We start from the raw sequence: 21,720 nt of genomic DNA, 5'->3' as shown, positions 1-21,720 counted from the left end.
GGAGCTGGTGACGTGCTGACGTGGTCATTCCCTGGAGCTGCCTGGAAATTCTTGAACATCTAAAAGGACAGCTCCATGTCTCCCTCCTCCAAATGTCAATGCTCTCTGACACTTCATTTGTTTTCTTTCTTTTGAACCCACCCAAACATCTAGTAGTTCTCAGGCTTCGGAGGGGCTACAAGTTTGTTGTGTGAAATTATATGTCAAATATTCATCTAAGTGTACATGCTCATGATTAATCATCATACAGAGAATAAACAGAGGAGAAGATGCTCAGTCTCATCAGGCACCAGAAAAATGCACATTAAAACTGCAAGGCGATGCCCCTAGGCGCTCACTTCTAGAATGACCGAAGTGAAACGGTGGGTGAGGACACGAGGCAACTAGAGTGCTCCTCTGTCACTGGCAGGAGTGTGACATGGTTTGTCACCCAGGGAAAAGGTGTGGCAGCTTCTTACAAAGTTCAACACGTGACCCAGCCATTCCATTCCCAGGCAGACACGCTACCGAAGTGTGAGCGTGTGCTCAGCACAGGAAGGTACGAGAATATTCCCAACAGCACTATTCTACGCCATCCCTAACTGGAAACTACCCAAATATCCATCAACGCCAGAACGGAGTAATACATCGTGGGTCATTCATACAGTGCAATATGCCTCAGAAACTGCACTGCTCCGTATGACCATGTGGCCGATGCTCAAGAGGGCGATCCTGAGCAACAGAAGCCAGACACGCACACATGATGCACGTAGCCCGCAGGGGTCTGCTTCGTATACATCAAATGCAGAACGAGGCAGAACTAAGTCTGGCTGTGAGAAGCAGGGCAGGGGGGCCTCTGGGGGCGCTGACTGGCAGGAGCCCAGGGGGATTCTAGAGGCTGGCCGTGTTTGGCCTCTCACCCCGGGTGTGGGGCGTGGGGCATTCACTCCGTGATAGGTTGTCACTCCAGACACTCAGGATCTGGGCTCTGCCCTCGGCATCGGCTGTACATCCACAGCAGTGGGAAGAGAGCACCGGAGGGATTATGTAAGGAAAAGCCTCAGAACACAGTTGGTTCTGCTCCCCTGACGGCATAGCTTTTGGTCCATTTTCAGCTGTTTCCCCGGGAGGTCGCCACCCCCACATCACACATCTGGACGCTGGCTCTCGAGGGAGTGCCATCTGCTGATGCCCTGCCTGGATGGAGGAGGATCAGGCTCACTGGTCCCTGCTGCTCTCTTGGGTGACTTCCCTCATCTCGTGTGTGGCTCCAACAGCTTCCTTTTAGGTTCTACCCATTGCCGACAGGAGGAGATGTGTCACCTGGCGGATTAGAAGAGCTCCTGTGGGGCAAGGCGGGCGGGCACAGCCGGCCTTGGGGAGGCCCTACCTGGCTTCTGACGCTCCATGGTGCTCTCCTGGCTGGTCAGGCCGCCCGAGGAGGAGTCGCTGGACATCCCATCGTGGCTGAAGTGGGGATCAAAAGACAGCAGTGGGTGTGGGGCGGCTGCATACCTGCAGGGGAGTGGGAGGCAAGCACAGGGTGAGGGGCTGGTGTGACAAAAACCACCTGAGTCGGAGACTTGCTCACTGGTGGGTTTTAAATACACTGGAGGCTTCGCGAGGAGGGGAGGCTAGATGAGTAATCTTGGAAACGTGCTATTAGCGGAGGGTCAGGAATGAGTCTTGCCTGGGAAGCACGCCAGGGAGTGCAGGGCCATGCAGGGTCCTCCAGGGAAGGCGGGGCAGAAGCCACTAGGGCGGAGGCCCTACCCATAGGTTCCTCAGGGGTCTTGTTTCTTGGCTGTGAAACGGGGTGAGCTATTGTTAGCAGCCCCACTTTCCAGGCCTGTCTCAGGGCTAAAGCAACTGTAGGTACAGGGGGCCTGGCCTCTTTCTCAGCCAGGGACAGTCCCTTCCTCGCCCTGAGCTGCAGTTTCCCTCAACTGTCAAGAGGCGATCGCAGTAGGCCTTTCCTCAAAAGACCGACTGATGTCCTGTGTCCCCCACGCATGGCCTGAGGCTGACGCACACACAGCTGTGACAACGTGCCAACAGGCCAGAACTCTGTGCCTGTCCCCCTGTGGGAGGAAGGAGCTGCAGGAGAGAAGCTATATGCTCAGGCTCCAGAATGAGGCAGAGCGGGCCTCAAAGCCCAGTGCCATCCCTTACTAGCTCTGTGACCTTGGTCAGGCGAGTGCTCGTTAGTCTGAGCTGCAGTTTCCCCATCTGAAAAATGGGATAATGACATTTTCTACTTCACAGGGTTGCAGGGTGGATGAAATACCAAAGTTATCTCCTGGACAGAGATTCTCCTGGAGGCTGGCTCTGTACACTCGCAGGGAGGGCTGAGATCTAGGGAAGGAAACGGCAGAAGACTTTTCCTGTGGCCTCACGTCCTAGGGGCACTGGTTCTACACCCTGGAGTGAATCCTTAGGGCGCCTCCAATGTCCATTCCGCCTCAGATCAGAGCCAGTCATGACTGAAACCCTTCTCCCCACCTGGGGTTGGTTCAGGACAAAGGATACAATTCTGGCTAATGTGACGTGAAAGGATGTGAGAGTTATAAAGACTCTCAGAAAACACGGCTGGCCCTCCCCTTGGCAAGCGCACAGCAGGACTGGGGTCTGGGCCTGGTCTTGTCAATGAGCTGTGAAGGAAGTGACCCCGGCAGCCGGGGTCCCCAGGGGTCCCCTGCCAACCAGCAGTGGAGCTGTAGTGTGGGTGCGAGATACACCTTGGCTGATTTAAGTCACTGACATTTTTGGGTGTTTGTGACCGACACGGGGGAAGTGCGCTGAGGAGGGCTTCCGGGAAAAGTCTCCCGGTTCCTCAGAGACATGACGAGGAAGGATGGCTGCTCTCCTTCACCTAGGTATTGCTGGGTCCAGACAGAACACCACGAGCTGTTGTCACTCTCCTGCTACCAGCCTGAGGATGAGACTGACGCTGAGGGCAGAAGACAAGAGGTGGGCGGGACGGGGGCCTTGATACTGTGGCCGAAATGCTGGATTCACCCTGCCCGGAGCCTGACCTACTTTTTTTTTTTTTTTTAAAGATTTTATTTATTTATTTGACGGGGAGAGGGGGAGACACAGGAGAGAGGGAACACAAGCAGGGGGAGTGGGAGAGGGAGAAGCAGGCTTCCTGCAGAGCAGGGAGCCCGATGCGGGACTCGATCCCAGGACCCAGAGATCAAGACCTGAGCGGAAGGCAGACGCTTAACCGACTGAGCCACCCAGGCGCCCCGAGCCTGACCTCCTTCTGAGACTCCTTTTCTGTGGGAGAACACATTCCTACAGTGTTTGAGCCAGCCCAATTTCAGTTACTTGCAGCCAGAAGCGCCCCACTGACACAGGCCCCGTACTTGGGAAGACTTAATTGAGTCCCCATTAATAGAGCTGATTTTGTGATTTCCCCATTTGGTTCCTTTTGTCTATACTTGCAACTCCAGGGTCGTCCTGCCAGCCTAAAGCCACAGCTATTTCTGGAAAGACTAACTCTGAACCCCTAGGCTTCACCACCTCCCGGGCAGCAGAGGGGTTGCTCCGGAGGAGAAACTCTGTTTCTACCCATCTGCCAAGAGAACACATATTCTCCCCACCTGCCCAAACCCTGACCTCTAATTCCTCCAGGGAAGGAAGACAGGGCCGAAACAAGAAAAAGCAAACAATCTGCAATACTGACTTATCGGTCAGCCAACTGCGTGGTATAATGCGGCTCCACCACGGCGGGAAACTGAAGTGTTGATGTGTTTATTCCATTTTCTCAAGATGTCTGTATCAAATCCCGAGTGCTGAAGGACAACGTCAGTGGCCGCTGGGGTCAGCCAGAGGAAAGAGAAAGGTCTGAGTGGAGGCTCCCGCAGTCTCTACTCCCTGCTTCTGCCTCGGTAACGGAACCCCGGCCGTATCCGGGGCTGCAATATAACTGGTTAACAGACTGCATTTCCAGGCTGTCTTGCAGTTCTGGCCAATGAGATAAGAGCGTCGCATGTGACTTCCAGGAAATCTCTGGAAGTGTGCTGTAGGTGCCTTTGCCTCATCTCCTCCTTAAGGCTGAAGCTCCAGCAGCCACCTTAAGACCGGGAGGCAAGAGGCCACAGTTGGCGGGGCACGGGTGAGGGGGAGCCGGGGTCTCTGACAACATAGGGGAAAGAAAGAAACTGTCTTGTCTGAGTCACTGTTTTCTCTCTCAGGCAGCTAAACCTAATCCTAACTGACAGACTGTAGCTGGAAGTGTTTCAGCAGGCTTCACCGCTCAGCTACTGTTCTCCATGAAGACGACCTGTATTTTGTGCAGTCTCATAATTCTCAAACGAACCTTGTTAGCCTGATGTAATAAACTGACTGGTGTATGCTGCCCATTCTTTGGGGGTGCAGATCACGGCCAAGGCCTGATCAAGCTGACTGGAAATCTGGACCTGCTGGTCTCTTAGCATGCACGGCTCTGGGCAAAAATCCCCAGAAGAAGTGAAGACCAGCGCTGTCGTCAAGCTCATCTGAGAAATGTTAATGTCTTCTATCTTTTCTTGGAAGATGACATCACGTTAGAGACAAGGGGTTTGGGTTTCGGTGAGAAACTCACTGTAGTTTCAGGCATCGTCAGGCAGAAGCTGCCGCGCTGACTGACCCAGGGAGGCAGGCAGGGAGCGCCTGCAGGGAGTGTCAGCAGGGTCTGGCTGCCGGGATGTTGGCTTTGAGCCTAGTATTTTCCTCTATGGCCACAGAGGAAAGTACCAAGACAGACGTGAATGTGGGCAAGAGCCTCTCCGGAGGGGAGTGCTCCAGCCTGCTCTGCCAGTCTCCTACATGGACTGATGGCACAACGCATGGGTGAATTCCCAGATGACCAGGGAGAGGGTGGATGGATGATGTAGCCATGACTGGCCACCAGGCCAACAACCATCAACCTTCCTGGTCTCTGCTGGTGAAGCCCAGGTTTTGCAGTGGCGGCCATCGCTCAGCCGCGTGACTTGAGTAAATCCTGACAGTTGCAGACAGTCGTGTGGGTCCATTGTGACCCGCCAGGGGTTGGTTGAGGGGTAGGCAAAATGACTTGGCTCCTTTACTCTTAAAAATGTAGAGAAGCTCTTCCCTCCTTTTCTGCAGGGCACTGATTCTGCCTGGGGCCCCAAGAGCTATCATGGGTCACAAGTAGAGCCAGGTCCCTCAGGATTTCCCTGGAGAAGCCACCCCACCTGTGGACCTACTATGTGATGATATATGTCCTTAGTGCCTCATGCCTTCTCGAGTTAGGTTTTCTGTCACCTGCGGTCAAATGCCTCCTCACCAACGTACCACTCTTTATGGAGCTGGCAGAGAAAAACGGGAAAAAAAGAAAAAGAAAAAGAAAAAAAAGCCAGCCAGGGGGTCTGGTGAGCAAACGTCTAGGGTCTAGTCCAGCCCTGTAGGCTTGCTGAGCTGGGCACACTACTCTGTCCTACGCTCCATGCGAAGTCTGGTGGTCTGCTCGCTTTGCGAACAAGGGTGGTCAACTCCTGAGGACGGGGACAGCAACCGACAGCATCCACCAGCCTCCGTCCCCCAGCCGCCAGGACAGGTGCTGCATGGGGCAGTAATGGTCATCAAGGTTAAGGAGCACTTACTGTGTGCCAGGCACTGTTCTGAATGCTCTAGAGGGTTTTCCTCCATGAAGATTCTCAGTGCTGCTGAGGGATAGACATTTTACATGGGAGCAAACTCGAGGTGCAGAGAGGTAAAGCCACTGGCCCACACTCACGGGGCTGATAAAGGGCAGGCCATCTTACCACCTCGTCTCCCAGTGAATCTAAGATGGGCCTCGGACAAATTCTGAGCATACGGGCCCCCACAATCCTAAAAGCTTGATGAATTCAGCAAGTAGCAGCCCACTGGAGACAGCAGGAGACAGAGAAGTCCTGAGTGGGGGATGTCCAGGGTTGGGCAGGAATGTCTGGCCGGGCTCACACAGGTTCTAGGATGTCACAGGGGGCCATGCGGAGGGGAAAAGGGAAAGGAGCTGAGGCTAAAGGCCACTGCGGCCGTCCTGGCCAGCTCCCGGGCCTCGTACCACAGGCTGATGACCAGCTGTGAAAGACACTTTTGAAGTTTTAGGGGATGCACCATGCTAGCATCCTTTTGCCAAACTTGGGACCCAGATCTTGACGAGATGAAGTGTCACTGTGGGCCGGGGACTCCAGAAGGGACCATGTATTTTACCCTGATTTGGAGGATAAGCTCAGAGTCCTTGGGCAGGACAGGTTTTGCTTGGGTCAATGTCCTCTCTCCAGAATCGCATGGGCCTGGGTTCCTGTCCCAACTCTGCCACTTCCTGGAAGAGTGACCCTGACCAAGGGGATCCACTGAGCCAATTTCCTCTCTGTAAAATGGGATAATTAAGTACCCACCTGTGGAGTCCCTGGGAGCACGCACTGAGATCATGTATACAGCTCAAGAGAATAGACCAGGGGAGCCAGAAACAGACCCACACAAATGTGCCCACTTGAGTTCCCCTTCCAATGATCGTTCGCTTTAAGGAGTAAGAGTGATGCAATGGAAGAGGGAGAGCCTTTTCCAGAAATGGTGCTGGAGCAAACTGGACACTGTCAGTAGGCCAAAAAAGTAACATCAACCTAAACCTCTCACTTATGCAAAAATGAACTCAGAATGAATCAGACTTCAATGTGAAATATAAAACAATAAAACATCTAGGGGCACCTGGCTGGCCCAGTCCATGGAGCATCCGACTCTTGATCTCAGGGTTGTGAGTTCAAGCCCCACGTTGGGCGTGGAAGCCTACTTTAAAAAATAAATAAATAAAACTTCTAGGAAAAAAACCGAGAAAATCTCCAGGACCCAGGTCTAGGCAAAGAGTTCTTAGACTTCATACTAAAAACGTGAACCGTAAGAGGGGAAACAATGTAACTTGGACCTCATCAAAACTGAGACCTTTTGTTCTGCTACAGACCATTAAGGAGAAAAAAGGACTAAAAAAAAAAAAAAAGACAAAAGGACAAATTAAAGGCTGGGAGAAAATATTTGCAAATCACATGGCTGACAAAGGACTCGTGTCTAGTATATACAAAGAACTCTCCAAAGCTGAAGAATGTTGAATCCAATTAGAAAATGGGCGAAAGACATGCACGGACACTTCCCTCAAGATATACAGTTGGCAAATAAGCACACGGAAAGATACTCAACACCATCAGCCATTAGAGAAATGCAAATTAAAACCAAAACAAGATCTCCTTACACGCCTATCAGAATAGCTACAGTGAAAACCAGGGAGGACACCCAACGCTGGCGAGGATGCGGAGAAGCCAGATCACTCATACACTTCCGGGGGTTGGGGGGGGGAGTGTAAAATGGTACAGGCACTCTGGAAAACAGTTTGGCAGTTCCTTTTAAAACTAAAAATGGACTTACCACATGGTAAGCAGTTGTACTTTTTTCTTCCCCCCTAAGCGCTTTTCTCTGTGCATTGCAGAATAGTCAGCACACCCATTCACTCAAGTAACGCTGTCCTCTGTGTGCTGAGCAAGAAGCTCTCGGAGGCATCGCTCCCACCACGCCCCCGGCCTCACTGGGGCATAGCTGACAAATAAAACTGTGATATGTTTCAAGTGTACGAGGCGATTTGATATACATACGCGCACAGAGCGAAGTGATAACCACAGTCAAGTTAACAAGCATTCTCTCTCATGGCACAGAGTTACCCTGTTTTGGGGGACAATGCCGAAGATTTCAAATGCACGGCACAGAATTATTAACACAAGACACCACGCCTACACGTACATTAGGTCCTCTGAACTTACTCATCTTGTACTGGTAACTTTGTACCCTCTGGCCCAAATCTCCCCATTTCCCAGACCCCAGCCAACCACCACGCTACTCTGTCTTTTCTAGGAGTTCAACTTTTTGCTTTGATTCTCTGGGTGACACCACCCAGTATTTGTCTTATTCTGTCAGATTTATTTCACTTAGCGTAATAACCTCCAGGTTCATCCATGTTGTCACAAATGGCAGGACTTCCTTTCTTTATGGCTGGTTAATATTCCACTGCGTGTATACATATCACATCTCCTTCATCCATTCATCATCAGTCAATGGATGCTTAGGATGTTTCCGTATCTTGGCAAGCAATTTTATTCTTGGGCATTTGTTCCAGGGCAAGACAAATTCATTTTCATGCACGGTCAGAGGATGAATGTTTGTAATAGCCCAAGCCCAGAAACCACCCAAATATCCTTTGATGGGCAAATGGTTGGTTATACGTACTAGGCTAGTTCCACACCATGGAACACAGCTCAGCAATGAGGGACTGACTGCTGATACACACAATGGTTTGAATGAACCTCAAGGAAATTATGCTGGGTAAAAAAGAATCTGCAAAGGATGTATACTGTGTGATTCTTTTTATATAACAGTTATAAAATAGCAAGAGTTAGAGATGCAGAACAGATTAATGGTTGCCCAAGATTCAGGATGGGGGAGGGGAAGGGTGTAGCAGGACAGAGCTCTGAGGTGCTGGTACAGTGTGTAAATCGTGGTGGTGGTTAGACAGCAGCACACGCGTGACCAAACTGCAGAGCCACACACACTCACCACACACATGTGTCCATTGCAACTCGTGAATTCTGAATAAGCTCTATGGACTATACCAATGTCAATGCCTTGCTTTGCTATCTGCATGGGGGAGGCTGGGTGAAGGGTTCGTGGAGCTCCCTGCACATTTCTTCGTGACTTCCTGTGAACCTATAATTATTTCAAAAAGTTTAAAATAATAATATAAAAGGGAGGGACACCAAGACTTTGAAAAAAAAAATGCTCCCTGGATTTATCAGTAACATCATTCCCACCACATCTGTTCTTGGCCAATCACTTGGTACCAAGCTGTCATTTCCAGCCTCAGCTGCTGCTGCCGCCCAGGTGCCCCCACACGCCAGACTCCTCTCCATTCCTCCTGCATTCCACACCGTTCTGCTTACTCCTGTCTGTGGCCTTTGCTCTGTCTAGAAAGACTTTCTCCCTCTTCTCTGCAGCAAACTCCTACTGACCTCCCAAAGCCCTGTTCAAACGCTGCTTCCTCCAGGCAGCCAGCCTAGACCTCCCTCTTCCATGGCCTGAGTCTACCAGCGCGCTTGTCGGGGTGCGCATGGTTTCCTGGGCGCTTCCTCCGCCGGCCAGTGGCACCAAGGACAGGAACCCTCGGTAAGTGAGTAACTCAAACAGTTCTCTGTGGGCCCGGCAACAGACGGTACCTGAGACCCTCCGCTAAATGAAGGCTGAACGGTGGTGGCCGGGAAATGGAAGAGGAGTCTGTTTCCCCCGATTTTACAGCAGAGGCTGAGATCCAACAATGGTTTAGTTCAGTGGTTCTCAGCGTGTGTTCCCTGGGCCAGCAGCCTCGCGCGTTCTATACTCCAGACCTACCAAAGTTGGAGGCTCAGAGGGAGGCCTGGCAAATGTGTTTTCAGGCCCCGTTCGGGGTGATCCTGAGACATGCTGGAGATCAGTGGAAGGATCCCTGCCCTGACAGCAGGGGGTCTCATTTAAACCAACTCACTCCCTCACCCCGTCCTTTCACCAAATAGATACTGAGGATCTACCATGGGTCAGCCTCTGTGCTGCGTGATGGTCCCACAAAGACGCACTTGGAGGGTCCCAGATCTTGAAGAGGAGCTCACACACACACACTCTTGACCTGGCTGACAGAATGGAGAGCACTCAAGGCCACGGTTGGGAAATACACAGGGAACTGAGGGGCACAGTGGCAGCACCTCATCTAGTGCAGGAGGAGGTTCAGGGAAAGCTTCCCAGAGGAGAAGCATCAGCGCTCAAGTTGGCAGGATGGGGGAGTGTGGGGTGAAGAGTGTGAAGAATCTGTAGGCAGAGGGAGAACATGGAGGCAGGCTCTGAAATTCAGACAGCCTACCCAAGGAAGTGAAAGCGGCCAGTGAGGCTGAGGTGTGGCCCCGAGTGAGGTTGGAGAGGCGGGTGGGGCCTAGTGGCCACACCGAGGTGCTGAGGCTGTGTCCTGAGGGCTGGGGGACAGGTGAGAGGGTCTAAAGCAGGGGACAGACATGGCCACATATAGAAAGATCCCCCTGGCTGCTGAGTGGAGGGTGGACCACAGGAGATGGGATGGAGGCTTGGGGCTCAGGGAGGTGGCCAGGGTGGGGCACTGGGGAGGAGGGGGTGGGGGGCAGAGCTGCTCAGGAGGCCGAATGGATGGTCTGAAGTAGGCGGGAGGAGGAAGGGAGACATCCAGGAGGAAGCCCACAGCTCTGGCCTGAGGACAGGGGAGCGGCTGCCCCTGACTGAGTCAGGGAGCGTGGAGGACCAAGGACACGGGGCACCAGGGAGCCATGGAGGAGTTGGGAGGATCCCTTAGGCTGCCAGACTGGAGAAAGGCTCAAGGAGACAGGACTGCAGGCTGAAAGGCCAGGAAAACTGGGTGATGCCGGTGGCCTGGTCCTGGGGAGGTGGAGCTGGAGAGGTCGCTGAGTGGCCACGCCTTCCAGAAGGCAAATGGTCTTGCTTAAGCAAGTGATTCAGGTGTCAGCAACATGCCAGCAGAAATCCTGCCTTGAGGAAAGCCCGCGGTGAGTCGTGCCCAGGGCAGCTTGGCTCTAAATCTCAACCAACAGCCAGTCTTCCTGGAGGTCCTCTGATGACCTTCAGGGATCCAGAAACCCCATCAAATGGCAAATAAACTTGTAGGGTCTGTGCATTTCCTGGGGAAGAAGGATCCCCAGCTCTCATCAGATTCCTTAATTTGGAAAGAGTGAAGAGATTCTGACCTTTCTGGGGATGGCTTGTATCTCGTGTAGGTGGCCGAGCCGGGGGTGGAGAAGCTCCCAGAAGGCTGTCGGTAGGGAGGGACTTTGTCGGCCCCTGCTGGTGATGCTGTGTAAGGGGTTTCCGGGAAGCTGACAGGCCTGCAACAGAAACAGGAGGGAGGGCGGAAGGCTGGGTGAGTTGAGGATACCCCTGCCCTCAGAGGAGGGAAGACAGACCTTCCCCTCAGGCCCAACCACATCCCATCTGCTTCGTCTACCACACTCCCATCAGGATGCAGGGAGAGCTGCTGAGAGCAAAGGGTGGTGTCTGGGAGCCGGGATACCCCTTGCCCTCCCTCTCCCATTACAGCTGTGCCTGCCCCTCAGCTTCTGAGGCCCTGACAGAGGCCTGACAGGGGCCGCTGAAGCAAGATGCATCTGTGCAAGTTGAATTCCTTCACTTCTTAGAAATTTTTCTTTATTTTTAAATAAATACTACCTTCAAGATAATTTATCTGTAAGATACACACCATCATATGAAACAAACTCCCAAAGCTACCACCCAACCCAAGAACTAGAATGGTGGCACCTCTGTGGGCTTCCCCCTTCCCGCTTCCCTGCCTCCCCTAGGAAGTGGTCACTACCAAGAAGTTTGTGCTTCTTAGCCCCTTGAGCTTTCAAAAATTACATAGTTTTAATCATACGTGGTATGGTGGCTCCCCAGCCTCAGACACCGAGCTCCCCAGCACTGGGCCCTCACACAAGAGGCTTGTAATGAAAATTTAAGGGAAGGAAGGGAGGGAGGCAGGCATAAGGACGGGGAGGGGAGGAGAAAGACAGAAGAGAGGAAGAGACTGGACAAAAGAGGGAGGAGGGAGAAAAGGGCAAAGCGGGGATGCAGACTGGAGGGACACGGGGTGGCGCCCCTCATCAGTCCTTACCTCTTGCTGTGCAGGGGCTGGGGCTCCCGAAACGGGACCATGGGGGTCTGCTTCGGGGGCCGGCTCAGGGACTGGGCGTGGCCGGGAGCGCTGGGGTTGGCCCACTTGGAGGCTGGAAGCGAGTTGTGGGAGGCAGGCCCGCTCCACTGCCAGGGAGCGTTGCTGCGGTAAGGGGGCCGGCCCCCAGGGGGCATGCTCTCTGGCTCCGTCTTGGGCTCCGAGGTATTCATGTCATAGGTCTCCAGCCACCCCCTGGGAAGAAAAGCTTCGTTACTCAGAAGGGCCCTGACCCACCAGCACATATGCCTGCTGCCCAGGAGAGACCAGTGCCTTGTCCCACTGGGCTGGGTTTTCTGGCCAAATCTGAACCATGAGGGCCTATTTTAAAGGCCGAGTAGGTACCCTTTAAATTGGTCTGAAACTTAGCAGCTCAGAGCAGTCAGTCAGGACAGGGCCCAACCCAGAGGCTCTGACCGCTTGGCCCGCTCTCCCTCACCTCCTCTCTGCTCCTCACTCTCTCTTCGTCTTCTCCCTTCTCCCTGACCTAGGCTTCAAGTGGACCAGTGTCCTCCATGGAACGGCTCAGCAGCCTCCTACCCGCACCCCGCCTCCCTGCAGTGGTACTCGGGGCCAGAAAGGCGGATGCCCTCAGAATCAAAGGACAGTATCTGCCTTGTTCCAAAGAAGCTCAAAGGCAGCTGGAAGAGGAGCAGGTGACCTACTTTGCAGGGTGATTTGGGGAAAAAAAAAAAAAAAAAAAAAAGCCACAAAACCCAGAACCTTGAAATAGATGCAGGAGGGCCTGTGACTCCCCCCAGACCAGGCGGGCACACACGCCTCAGTGTTCCTGGCTCGAGGCGGGGCGGTCCGCAGGCTGGGCCGGCCTTCTCCACCCCTGCTGCAGGGCGGCACAGGAGGGGGCTCCAAAACCCCGGAGCGGGCCAGGCTCACGAAACCCACCTCCCAGCAGCTGCCAGAGCGGAGCCTGGAGCCCTCGGCCCCAAAGCTCTCATGCCCTCGTTGAGCTGAGCCTCCGTGGATCTCCTGGGTCCTCTGGAGCCCAGGGAACTTTCAGGACTGCCTGATGTGGTGGATTTGGTGGCTGGGGGCTCAGGACACGGCTGCTGAGGAGTCTTCAGAAGGCGACCCAAGGAGGTGCTCTGGCCCCTGGGCCCAACACGCTGTGCCCTTCGGCACTATCAGGGTCAGAGCTCCTTCTGGCAATCTCTCTGGGTTGGTAGGTGCCAACGCGTCACCAGGGACCATGGGAGGAATGACAACAATACAAATGGCTAGCAGAACCCATAGATATGCCAGGCCCAGGTGGAGGTGGGAGAGGGGGACCATCTCGGCACCACTGCTCTTGGCTGCTTAGCTCCTGCACCCCATCACCTGGGAACAGGTCTGTGTGCTCTGTGGGGCTGACCCCACTTCTTGGCTGCAGATGTGAGAATGTCACCCAGGCCTGGCCAATCAGAAACCTCTCCTCCCCCCTCCCCCAGACACCACGATCGGCACAGGATTGTCATGTGCCCCATGTGCGGCCAAGCAGAGACAGCGTCAACTCTGGAACTGTTTCTGGAACTAATGGGGGAAAGATCTGGTTCACTGGGGCTGCTGTGCTGGGGAGTCCTAAGCTGAAACTGTGAAGAAGGGAGGGTCACATTTGTCCCATGAGAATGACAGCAAGGTAGAAAAGGAGACAGGTGATAAAGATTCCTGGTGAGGGCGTCTAGGTCCCTGCATCTGGCCACGTCTAAAGCTTGCTCCGTCTCCTAGTTTGTCAGGTACAGAAGCCAGGAAAGTCTGTCTTTTGCTTCACCAGGCTTGAGCTGGTTCTGCTGTTGGGAACCAGAATCCTGATCACTACAACCGCACTTTCGAGAGAAGTAAACAGGCACAGAGAAGTAACCTGTCCAAGGTCACACAGTCAGTAAGAGGCAGAAACTGGATTTAAATTCAGTAAGTTGACTCCAAAGGCCACAACTTTAACCACCATGCACACGGGCCCCTGAAGAGTGGTTTGGGAGCCAGTGAGATTTCTCGAGTCCCAGTCTTCTCTCCCATTACTGACAGCGTGGCCTTTGGCCAGGAGCCCTGGGCATGATCTCCAAGAGGGAAACATTATCCAGTCATCTTGAAGGCAGCACAGGGTAGTAGAGAGCCGGGGCTTCTGGGCCAGATGGCCAGTTCGGACCCCAGCCTGCATGACCCTGGGCGAAGGATTTCCTTCCAGAACCTGTTTTCTCATTTGTAAGACAGTGGCTGCAGTCGCTCTAGAGCACTAGGAGAAAGTCTGGTGCCTGCCAAGTGCTTAACAAACGGGGCCTTGGTACTGTTGCCTTTTCCAGCTGATTCTGTGGCCAATCTGCCTGCTGTTTCCATGTGCTCTGAGGCCGAGTCTCCCTTCTACCTTCTGAAGTCCAACCACACCCCACTGGAGGCTCTGGAACAGATCCTTCCCCATCGGTCTGAGAACCAGCAGCACCCACACCACCCCGAGAGCTCAGCAGAGGAACGCAGATACCTGGGTCTCAACTCAGCCCACGGGAATCAGAGTCCGCCTTGAGCTGGGGGCCCGGGAATCTGCATTTTACCAAGCTGCCGGAGATGATTTTGACACAAGACAGAGTTTGAGAAAGTGGGACAAAAAGTGGGACTTCCCTGTCCCCAGAGTTCACCTACCAGAAGCCACCACAGCTTCCAGTTTCTGATATATTCTTTCAAAAGTATCCTATGCAACTATTTCTATGCAAATATTATTTAAAACAGAAAAAAAAATAAAAAGGCCAGCACACTTAGCTCCAAATACCATCTTGCTTCCCCCGCCTGGCCCCCCAACTAACGATATTTCTTACCAGGCCCTCTCAGTACAAACAAATTCACTTTATTTCGTTTAAACAATCAAATACTATTCCATCACACGGATGACCTGGGCTTTACTCAGCCAGTCGGGCCTAAATACCAATGCGGTTGGATATTTAGGTTGCTTCTAGTCTCAACCAACAATGCTGCAGTAGACAGCGTGCTCTAGCCTCAGCCGGGTGTGGGAGACATCTGAGAGAGGACACCCCGGGGCTCACAGACCTCTTTTCCTCACTGCCTCCTTGTCCTCAATTCCCAACAGCCAAGTTTCTGGGGGCCATGGGGACTCCTTTCTTACCCCTCGTGCTCACTCACTTGTGGGGTTTCAATTTCCCTTCTCAGGGAGGAGTTTACAACCCCCTTGACCAGAGCTCCTGAGTTTAACTGAAGGGGACAAGAGCATCCCAGATGGCCTTCCCCATCAGGAAGCGACAGAGAAAGTGAGATGAGAGCATTCCCCCTAGCCCGTGCAAGCGGCCAATGTCACGATGACCATCTCATCAGGCTGTGGGACATTCTCCCGGCTACCTGGCCCAGCTCAGCTGTGGGCCTCACTTGAGAACCCCCGTCTGATGGCCTGGGAGTGTGCGGACGATCCGCTCTACTGTTCAGTGTCTGAAGAGTGTGGGGTGTGGGGTCTAGATGCACACCATGCAGAGCCTGGCTGGTGGCAGGGAGAGCATCTCTGCCCGTCCCCATGTGTCTCCACTCACGGCTTATTTCGACATTTGAGCCAGGAGGCCAGGGCTGCAGCAAGAGGCTGGGAGAGACCCCAGAGCTGGGGCGATCAGCTCTGCAAATGAGGTCGGCCAGACCCCTCTGCATTTGAAGAACAACAAAAACCGTGCAAGTCCCAACCCACACCTGCCCTTGCAAAGAGGAGATCCTGTTTCAGTGGCTGCCTTGCCAAGGGGGTAGGATGATAGCTTTTCTCCTAATGAGGGTAGGCAACAGGGCTCGTCTGTCTGGTCACACCCTCCCTGGCCTGGTCTCCCCAAATCCTCCACAAAGCTGGAGAAGGGAGCCTGCAGACTTTTACTTTTGTTTCCGCTGGCCCCTACCTGCTGGTCCAGGGACGTCTTTGTGGCCTCCAGTGCAGAGAGTCGTCCGACAGGCGGCCTGGCTTGTCGTGTGCGTGGGTTTGAGGGTGTGTGCAGAGTGAGGCAGAGGGGGGTCTGCTGGGGAGCTGGCCTGTGGAGTTACTTGGGCTTGACTTGTCCCTGCAGAGCCCGGAGCGGGCGTGGTTGGGCCGTGGCGCCATAAGAGGGCTGAGAGAAGGACGCCTGGGGCTTGACTGGAGTCCCAAGTGGAGACTGGGGAGGTGGGTGAGGGAAGGCCAAACCCTTGGTTGCAGGGTTTAGGCGGGCCCAGAACTGCCCCCGGCCAAGTTCTGAGCAAGCAGGAAGGGGTGGGTGGAGCAAGCACAGCTGGGCATGTGCACAGCTCTCGCTGGCTTTCCGAGGCCCCTGAGCACCGCGAAGCTAGGAAACCTGGACTGAGGTTTGTCTGCCACTTAGTAGCTGTACAACACTGCACAACGGATGGGTCCCCTTGGGGCCTTAGTTTTTCATCTGTAAAGTGAGGGTCACACCAGCCCTGTGAGATCACGTGTCACCTATGTCAGCCTTCCGCTTGGCTCACCCTGCTCCGGACCCTCTGGGCGGTCTGGCAACAAGCCGAGGCCCTTTGTCCTCACTTTCGTAATGCCATTTCCTCCCTGCAAGACCCTTCTTCTGGCTCCTTCTCACCTTCAGGGCTTCCCTGATGACCCTGTCCAAAGTCAGGCTACACTCTTTCCCCACACCCAGTATCTCACAGCAGGTGTCTCTAGAGCGCCCCCTATAGGCCAAGTGCTGTTCTAACTGCTTTATTTACAAAGCTTTTCTCCAACCTCACCACCATCTTTGGGGAGAGGATCTATTACCGTCCTCATTTTACAAATGAAGAAACTGAGGCACAGGGTATGAGGCCACTGGCCCAGGGCCACAGTTTACTATGAGGAACAACTAAGAGTCAAACCTAGGTGATCTCACTGCAGAGCCTGCCTTCTCACGATGCTCAACTGCCTCCCTCTTTTGCTATGTGAAATCACCATTCCCTTGTTCACCATTTGCCTTCCCTAATCCATTCAATAGTTCCATGAGGGCCAAGGCCTGACTCCTCTGTGCAGCTTTGTGTCCGGCACTTGGGATGTAGTGATTCTCTCTGTCTTTGGCCACCTCTGGAGGTCGCTAGGGCACCAACTCACCATTCCAAAAACTGCATTTACCCTGCCATCCCCATCTAGTAAATTCTACCCCAGAGTAACCAAATAGTTACTGAAGGAACGTTCTTTTTAGAAGGATTTCAGCCAATAAATGAAGAAGGAATGATGGAATTGAGAACAGTACTCGCTACTCTGTGACCCATGATGAAATAACTGATTGAGGCAATAATGACACATGGCTGTTGAGGGGGACAGTGTATGATGATGGGTCAAGTGCCACCATCTGAACCCTCTGCCCTTAGGGTCACTCATGGTGGCAACCAGACATGTGGTGCCTCGTGACTGTGACAGACACACACCTGGGAAGTGTCGTTACCAGAAGAAATTTAACCAGAACTGGATCAGGCTTCTACATCAAACTCCAGCGTATAGGAAATTCATGTGCTAGAGGAACAGGGTAAAGGACACCAAGGGGATGCAAGCAGCTAAATGCAGGAAGTGGGAAACAAAGGATAACTGACCTGGGTTTCTTCCCAAAATAAATTCCAAGGGGCGAAAAAAAGTGGTAGGGGAAGCTTATAGATTAAAAGAGCCTGAAGAGACCCATCAACCAAATACAACAGGAGGAGCCTGATTAACAAAACAATTCTTTTTAACAAAGATCTCTCTGATACAATAGAAAGGTAAACACAGATGGGTACTTGATACTTACTGGTAAAATTTTTCACTATAAACATAATTTTTTAGAAGTTCTTATTGGGTAGAGATATATTCTAATCACTGGGACTGCTTCAAATAATCCAAGGGAGGGAGGGAGGTACAGAACTTGAAAAAAAAAAAAAAACGAAAACAAAAAATTGGCTGTGTGTTGAAACGGGGCTTGGTACACTTTTGATATGCTTGAAATGTTCCGTTAAAAAAACAAGACAGGGGCGCCTGGGTGGCTCAGTCATTAAGCATCTGCCTTCGGTTCAGGTCATGATCCCAGGGTCCTGGGATCGAGCCCCGCATCGGGCTCCCTGCTCAGTGGGAAGCCTGCTTCTCCCTCTCCCGCTCCCCCTGCTTGTGTTCCCTCTCTCACTGTGTCTGTCAAATAAATAAATAAAACCTTAAAAAAAAAACAAGAAAAAAAAAAAACAAGACAATGTCTTCCCACTGTGTATGGAGTAAAACCCAAGTCTGTCACTGTGTCCGTAAGCTCCCCCGAAGGTTGCCCCACCTCTCGCCCCTGTTCCAGCCACACTGGTCTCTGCTGCACGGATGGACGTGCCACACACACTCACACTTGGGAGACTCTGCAGACTGTCGGGGACGCCCTGGCCTGGACAAGATCACATGGCTGCCTCTGCCCAGCAGCCTTCCCTGACCCGTGAGCGGCTCTCCCACCACGCTGCAGGCCCTTTACCCAGCCTGCTTTATTTTCTTCTTAAACCTCATTACTGCCTGTCCCTGCCTCTAGAACACAAACTCCAAGGGAGCAAGGCACTCACTCCATTTCATCCCTGCTGTCTCCCCAGCACTTCGAATGGAGCTCGCACCTTGCTGGAGGTGCAATAAATACATGCTGAAGAAATGGATCAAGTGCGGTGTGTCCTCGGGGCAAGTTACTTTTAATGCTGTGTGCATCATCTAGAAAATGGGACTGATGAGGGTGCCCACCTCACGGGACTATTTTGGACATGAAATGGGACAGTGCTCATTTGGAAAGCTTCAACCGTAAGTGGCACACGGTAGGTGTTTTGACAGATGTCGACTCTCCCCGTCACCATTCTTCCTGCTGAAAAAGGGTCTTGGGTGACAGCGCTCTGGAAGCTACCACCCCCTCACCCGGATCCCACCTTGCAGGGCAGATGCCCTTACCTCCGGGGCGTGCCGTCGTCGAAAGGCGGGATGATGACCACCTTGACGGTGACAGAGGTGCGCAGGAGGTCTATCATCTGATCGTGGGTCAGTGTGACCACGGCTACCTTGCAGATCTCCACCAGTCGGCTGCCTTGTCGGAGGCCAGCTTGCCAGGCAAACCCGTAGTCCTCCACCTCGGCCACCGTCCCGTCGTACTTCACGTGGAAGCCCAGCTGCCCGAGCCCGTTCCGCCGCAGGGTCATGTCCACCGTCTCCCAGCCATTGGTCATGACCTGTAGGCAACAGGCAAGCTCTGGATGACCGCTGCACAGATTTTCCCCCCTTCGGGGCCAAAGACCCTGCTGACCCCCACCCCTCCCACGTGATGCCAGGATATAGGTATAAACACCCAGCCAGTCCCAGCCTGGGCTCTTGACTTCTGAAGAAACAAGGATATGCAACCATGTGGCTTCTTAGCTGGGAGAGACAGTGGCGGCAGTCATGAGCCACGTTCTCCAAATGCCCCTGGCCTTCCCCTTCCCCAGATAGTGGGATTATACTTCTTGGCCCCCTTGTGGGGGGTGGGCTCTGGGACTTGTTTTGGTGAATGAGTTGTGAGTGGAACTGTCATGTCATCCAGGGTGGGGCATTTAATTGCCAGGGCAAGACCCTCCGTAGGCCTTTCCCCTCTGCCACAGCTACTGCGATTGTTCCAGAGAGTGGCTGTTTGTGGTCAGCTGGGGTCCCAGAGTGAGAACAATGTGGAGCAGAGACCCCTGCTGAACCTAAGCTTGGACATGGAGTGTGAGCAACAGATAAATCTTTGTTATTTTAAGCCACTAATATTTTATCTTGATCCGATGACTCTAACCAAAGTAGGCCGGAGAAGCAGCAGACCAGATACCCTGGGATCTTCCCTGGCTGAGGGCTTGCGCCCTATTCTTTACTTAATGGCATCATTCTTAGAGGCACAACCCCCTCCCCAGTCTCCTCCTCAGACGGTCTCCCAGTCTGGAGCTGACCAGACCACACCAGGCCTTGCTTCTGATTCACTCCCTGCTTCATGTGTATGTGTGACTGTCGCCACGATCACGTGTTACTATGGATAAGAGGACCCACCGAAGAGAACCCCGGTCCCTCAGTGTGTCCTTAGGAATTCCCTCCTCTTCTTGGGAGACAAGGATTAATGTAACGAGCCACAGCCATGGCTACTGAACAAGTTACATCGAGATTGGTCTGGTCTGCGCTCTCCGGAAACTGCTTTAAGGAAAGAGAATGTGCAATAGTTGAAATTGCAGGTGGGAAGCCATCCCGTGGCTAGAGACGCTGCTGCCGACGTACCCATCATAGCAGGGGCTTTCGCCCTTCTCTCATCACTACGCCCGTGAGGAAATTTTAGGTCACAAACCACTCTACGCATTCACGCGTCCGTTTACACACACATTCCTTGGAGCCCAAACCAAGCACACTGCTGGGCGTAGGCAGCCGGAAATGAGAGCGTGGATGGGGAAGCACTCACCTGAGGACGTAACCACATCTGAGCTAGACGAGGGTCTGGACGTCTGCACGGTGGGCGGCACACGTGGGAGCCGGCACCACTCCACAGAACAGTACTTATCCTTACTCACTGGCATGCGCTGTGACCCTCTGCATCCTTTCCTATCCTGCCCTCCAGAATTCTGGAGCGGGACCCAGCAGCTGCTTTCACTGCCCAACTTGTTCACGTGACGATTAAGAATTACTATGATTGCTCGGTGTATGATAATGACAAAACAGTTGCTTTCTGAATGGTCTGTGTTTTTGCGATAAATACTGAAATGTGTACAGATGAAACCATAGGATGTCCCGGATTTGTTTCAAAATAATTGGGGGAAAGGGAGGGGAGGGAAGGAAGAAGCAAGACCGGCCATGGGCTGGCTGACAGCTGAGGGAACCAGTGACAGCTTGGGAGTTTGCTAGATGGAGTCCTTCTACTTTTGTGGCTGTCTGACATTGTCCACAATTAAAAAGTTTAAACTGGTTGGAAAGGAAAGCCTAGTGTTTAGTGTACTGAGAGAGAAACTTGTGACTGGCTCCATTCTAGCCCATTACTTCTGTTTTGGGAGTCCAAATCCTCCCCCCTGAAGTGGTCACCCTTGTGTCCGAAGAATCTGGCTGTGGGTGACAAAGAAATGTCCCATGTGTCCGCATTCACCAATTTCAAGTGGGATTTAATCCTGGGTTGCAAGGGTGTTTCAATATTTGCAAATCAAATAATGTGATGCATTGCATCAATAAGAGAAAAGATGTGAATCATACGATCATCTCAATAGATGTAATAAAAACATCCACGTCTGTTGTGCTGTGGGAGGTCTTACTACCAAAAGCAGGAGGGGAGGAATGGAGGATGGACGGTAGTCAGCAGGCCCGCTGTGGCCTCTGGGGACGGTTGGGCCCTCCCCACGCCCCCCCACTTCCAGGGCTGGTGTGGCCTCGTTGGTCACGGGCACGGACACATCGGACGTTTCTGTCAAGTTTCTCTCTCAGTGCACTAAACCCTTCACAGGGCTAATTTCACCAGTATCTCACTGGTGAGGCAGGTACAACTGATTTGCTTATTTTACAGACGTTAAGACCTGTACCGACCTGACTTTTTAGCTCTTGCTTCTAGCCTCCATGCCACATTCCCCGCTGCCCCCCTTGTTTCTTTCCCCCTCATTCTGCACCATGATGATTCCGACTTTTTGCTCTCATCTCAGTTTAAAAGTTGTTTCCTCGGGGACCCCCCTGGCCCGGGCTCACAAGCTGGGGTACTTGGTGGGTACTGTAACTGAGAAGTAGGCGGGTGGGACCGTGGCCAAATAGTACACTTGTGCTCGCATTGAAAGGGGGCACCGATTGCCTTGCTTCAGCTGCCCACCGCCCTGTGCAAACATATGCCCAGTATAGCCAGAACCCCCGGAGAGCTACCCTCACGTGAAATCTTCCAAAGGTCAAGCTTTAGTAATTAACTGACTAGGTCTGGGGGCTGCATCCGACCTGTGGCTCTGAGACCTCTCCCCATGATAGGTTCCCCTGGCATCTTCAATACTCCCTCTTTAACCTCTTGGCACTTGTAACTCCTTGTTCAATTTCTGCCTCTGAC

At 53.0% G+C, this 21,720-nt stretch overlaps 1 protein-coding gene across 1 annotated transcript in view; it reads right to left on the bottom strand.

Annotated features, from left to right (window-relative positions):
* Positions 1–21,720, bottom strand: part of SIPA1L3 (signal induced proliferation associated 1 like 3) — a 222,560-nt gene that overhangs the window by 41,943 nt on the left and 158,897 nt on the right. Inside the window, exons 10-13 of the mRNA XM_028090625.2 lie at positions 18,615–18,889; positions 11,684–11,935; positions 10,764–10,901; positions 1,370–1,494 (exon numbers count right to left, since the gene is read on the bottom strand). Coding sequence (XP_027946426.1) covers positions 1,370–1,494; positions 10,764–10,901; positions 11,684–11,935; positions 18,615–18,889 — 790 coding nt within the window. The remainder of the gene's footprint in view (positions 1–1,369; positions 1,495–10,763; positions 10,902–11,683; positions 11,936–18,614; positions 18,890–21,720) is intronic.

This window comes from Eumetopias jubatus, unplaced genomic scaffold (genome assembly GCF_037043125.1).
Source record: "Eumetopias jubatus isolate StellerSeaLion01/CBP00866 unplaced genomic scaffold, mEumJub1_p1.0 scaffold_10, whole genome shotgun sequence".
NCBI classification, from domain to species: Eukaryota; Metazoa; Chordata; class Mammalia; order Carnivora; family Otariidae; genus Eumetopias; species Eumetopias jubatus.
The sequence above is the reverse complement of the archived record's forward strand: the minus strand, read 5'-3'. Positions and strand labels throughout refer to the sequence as shown.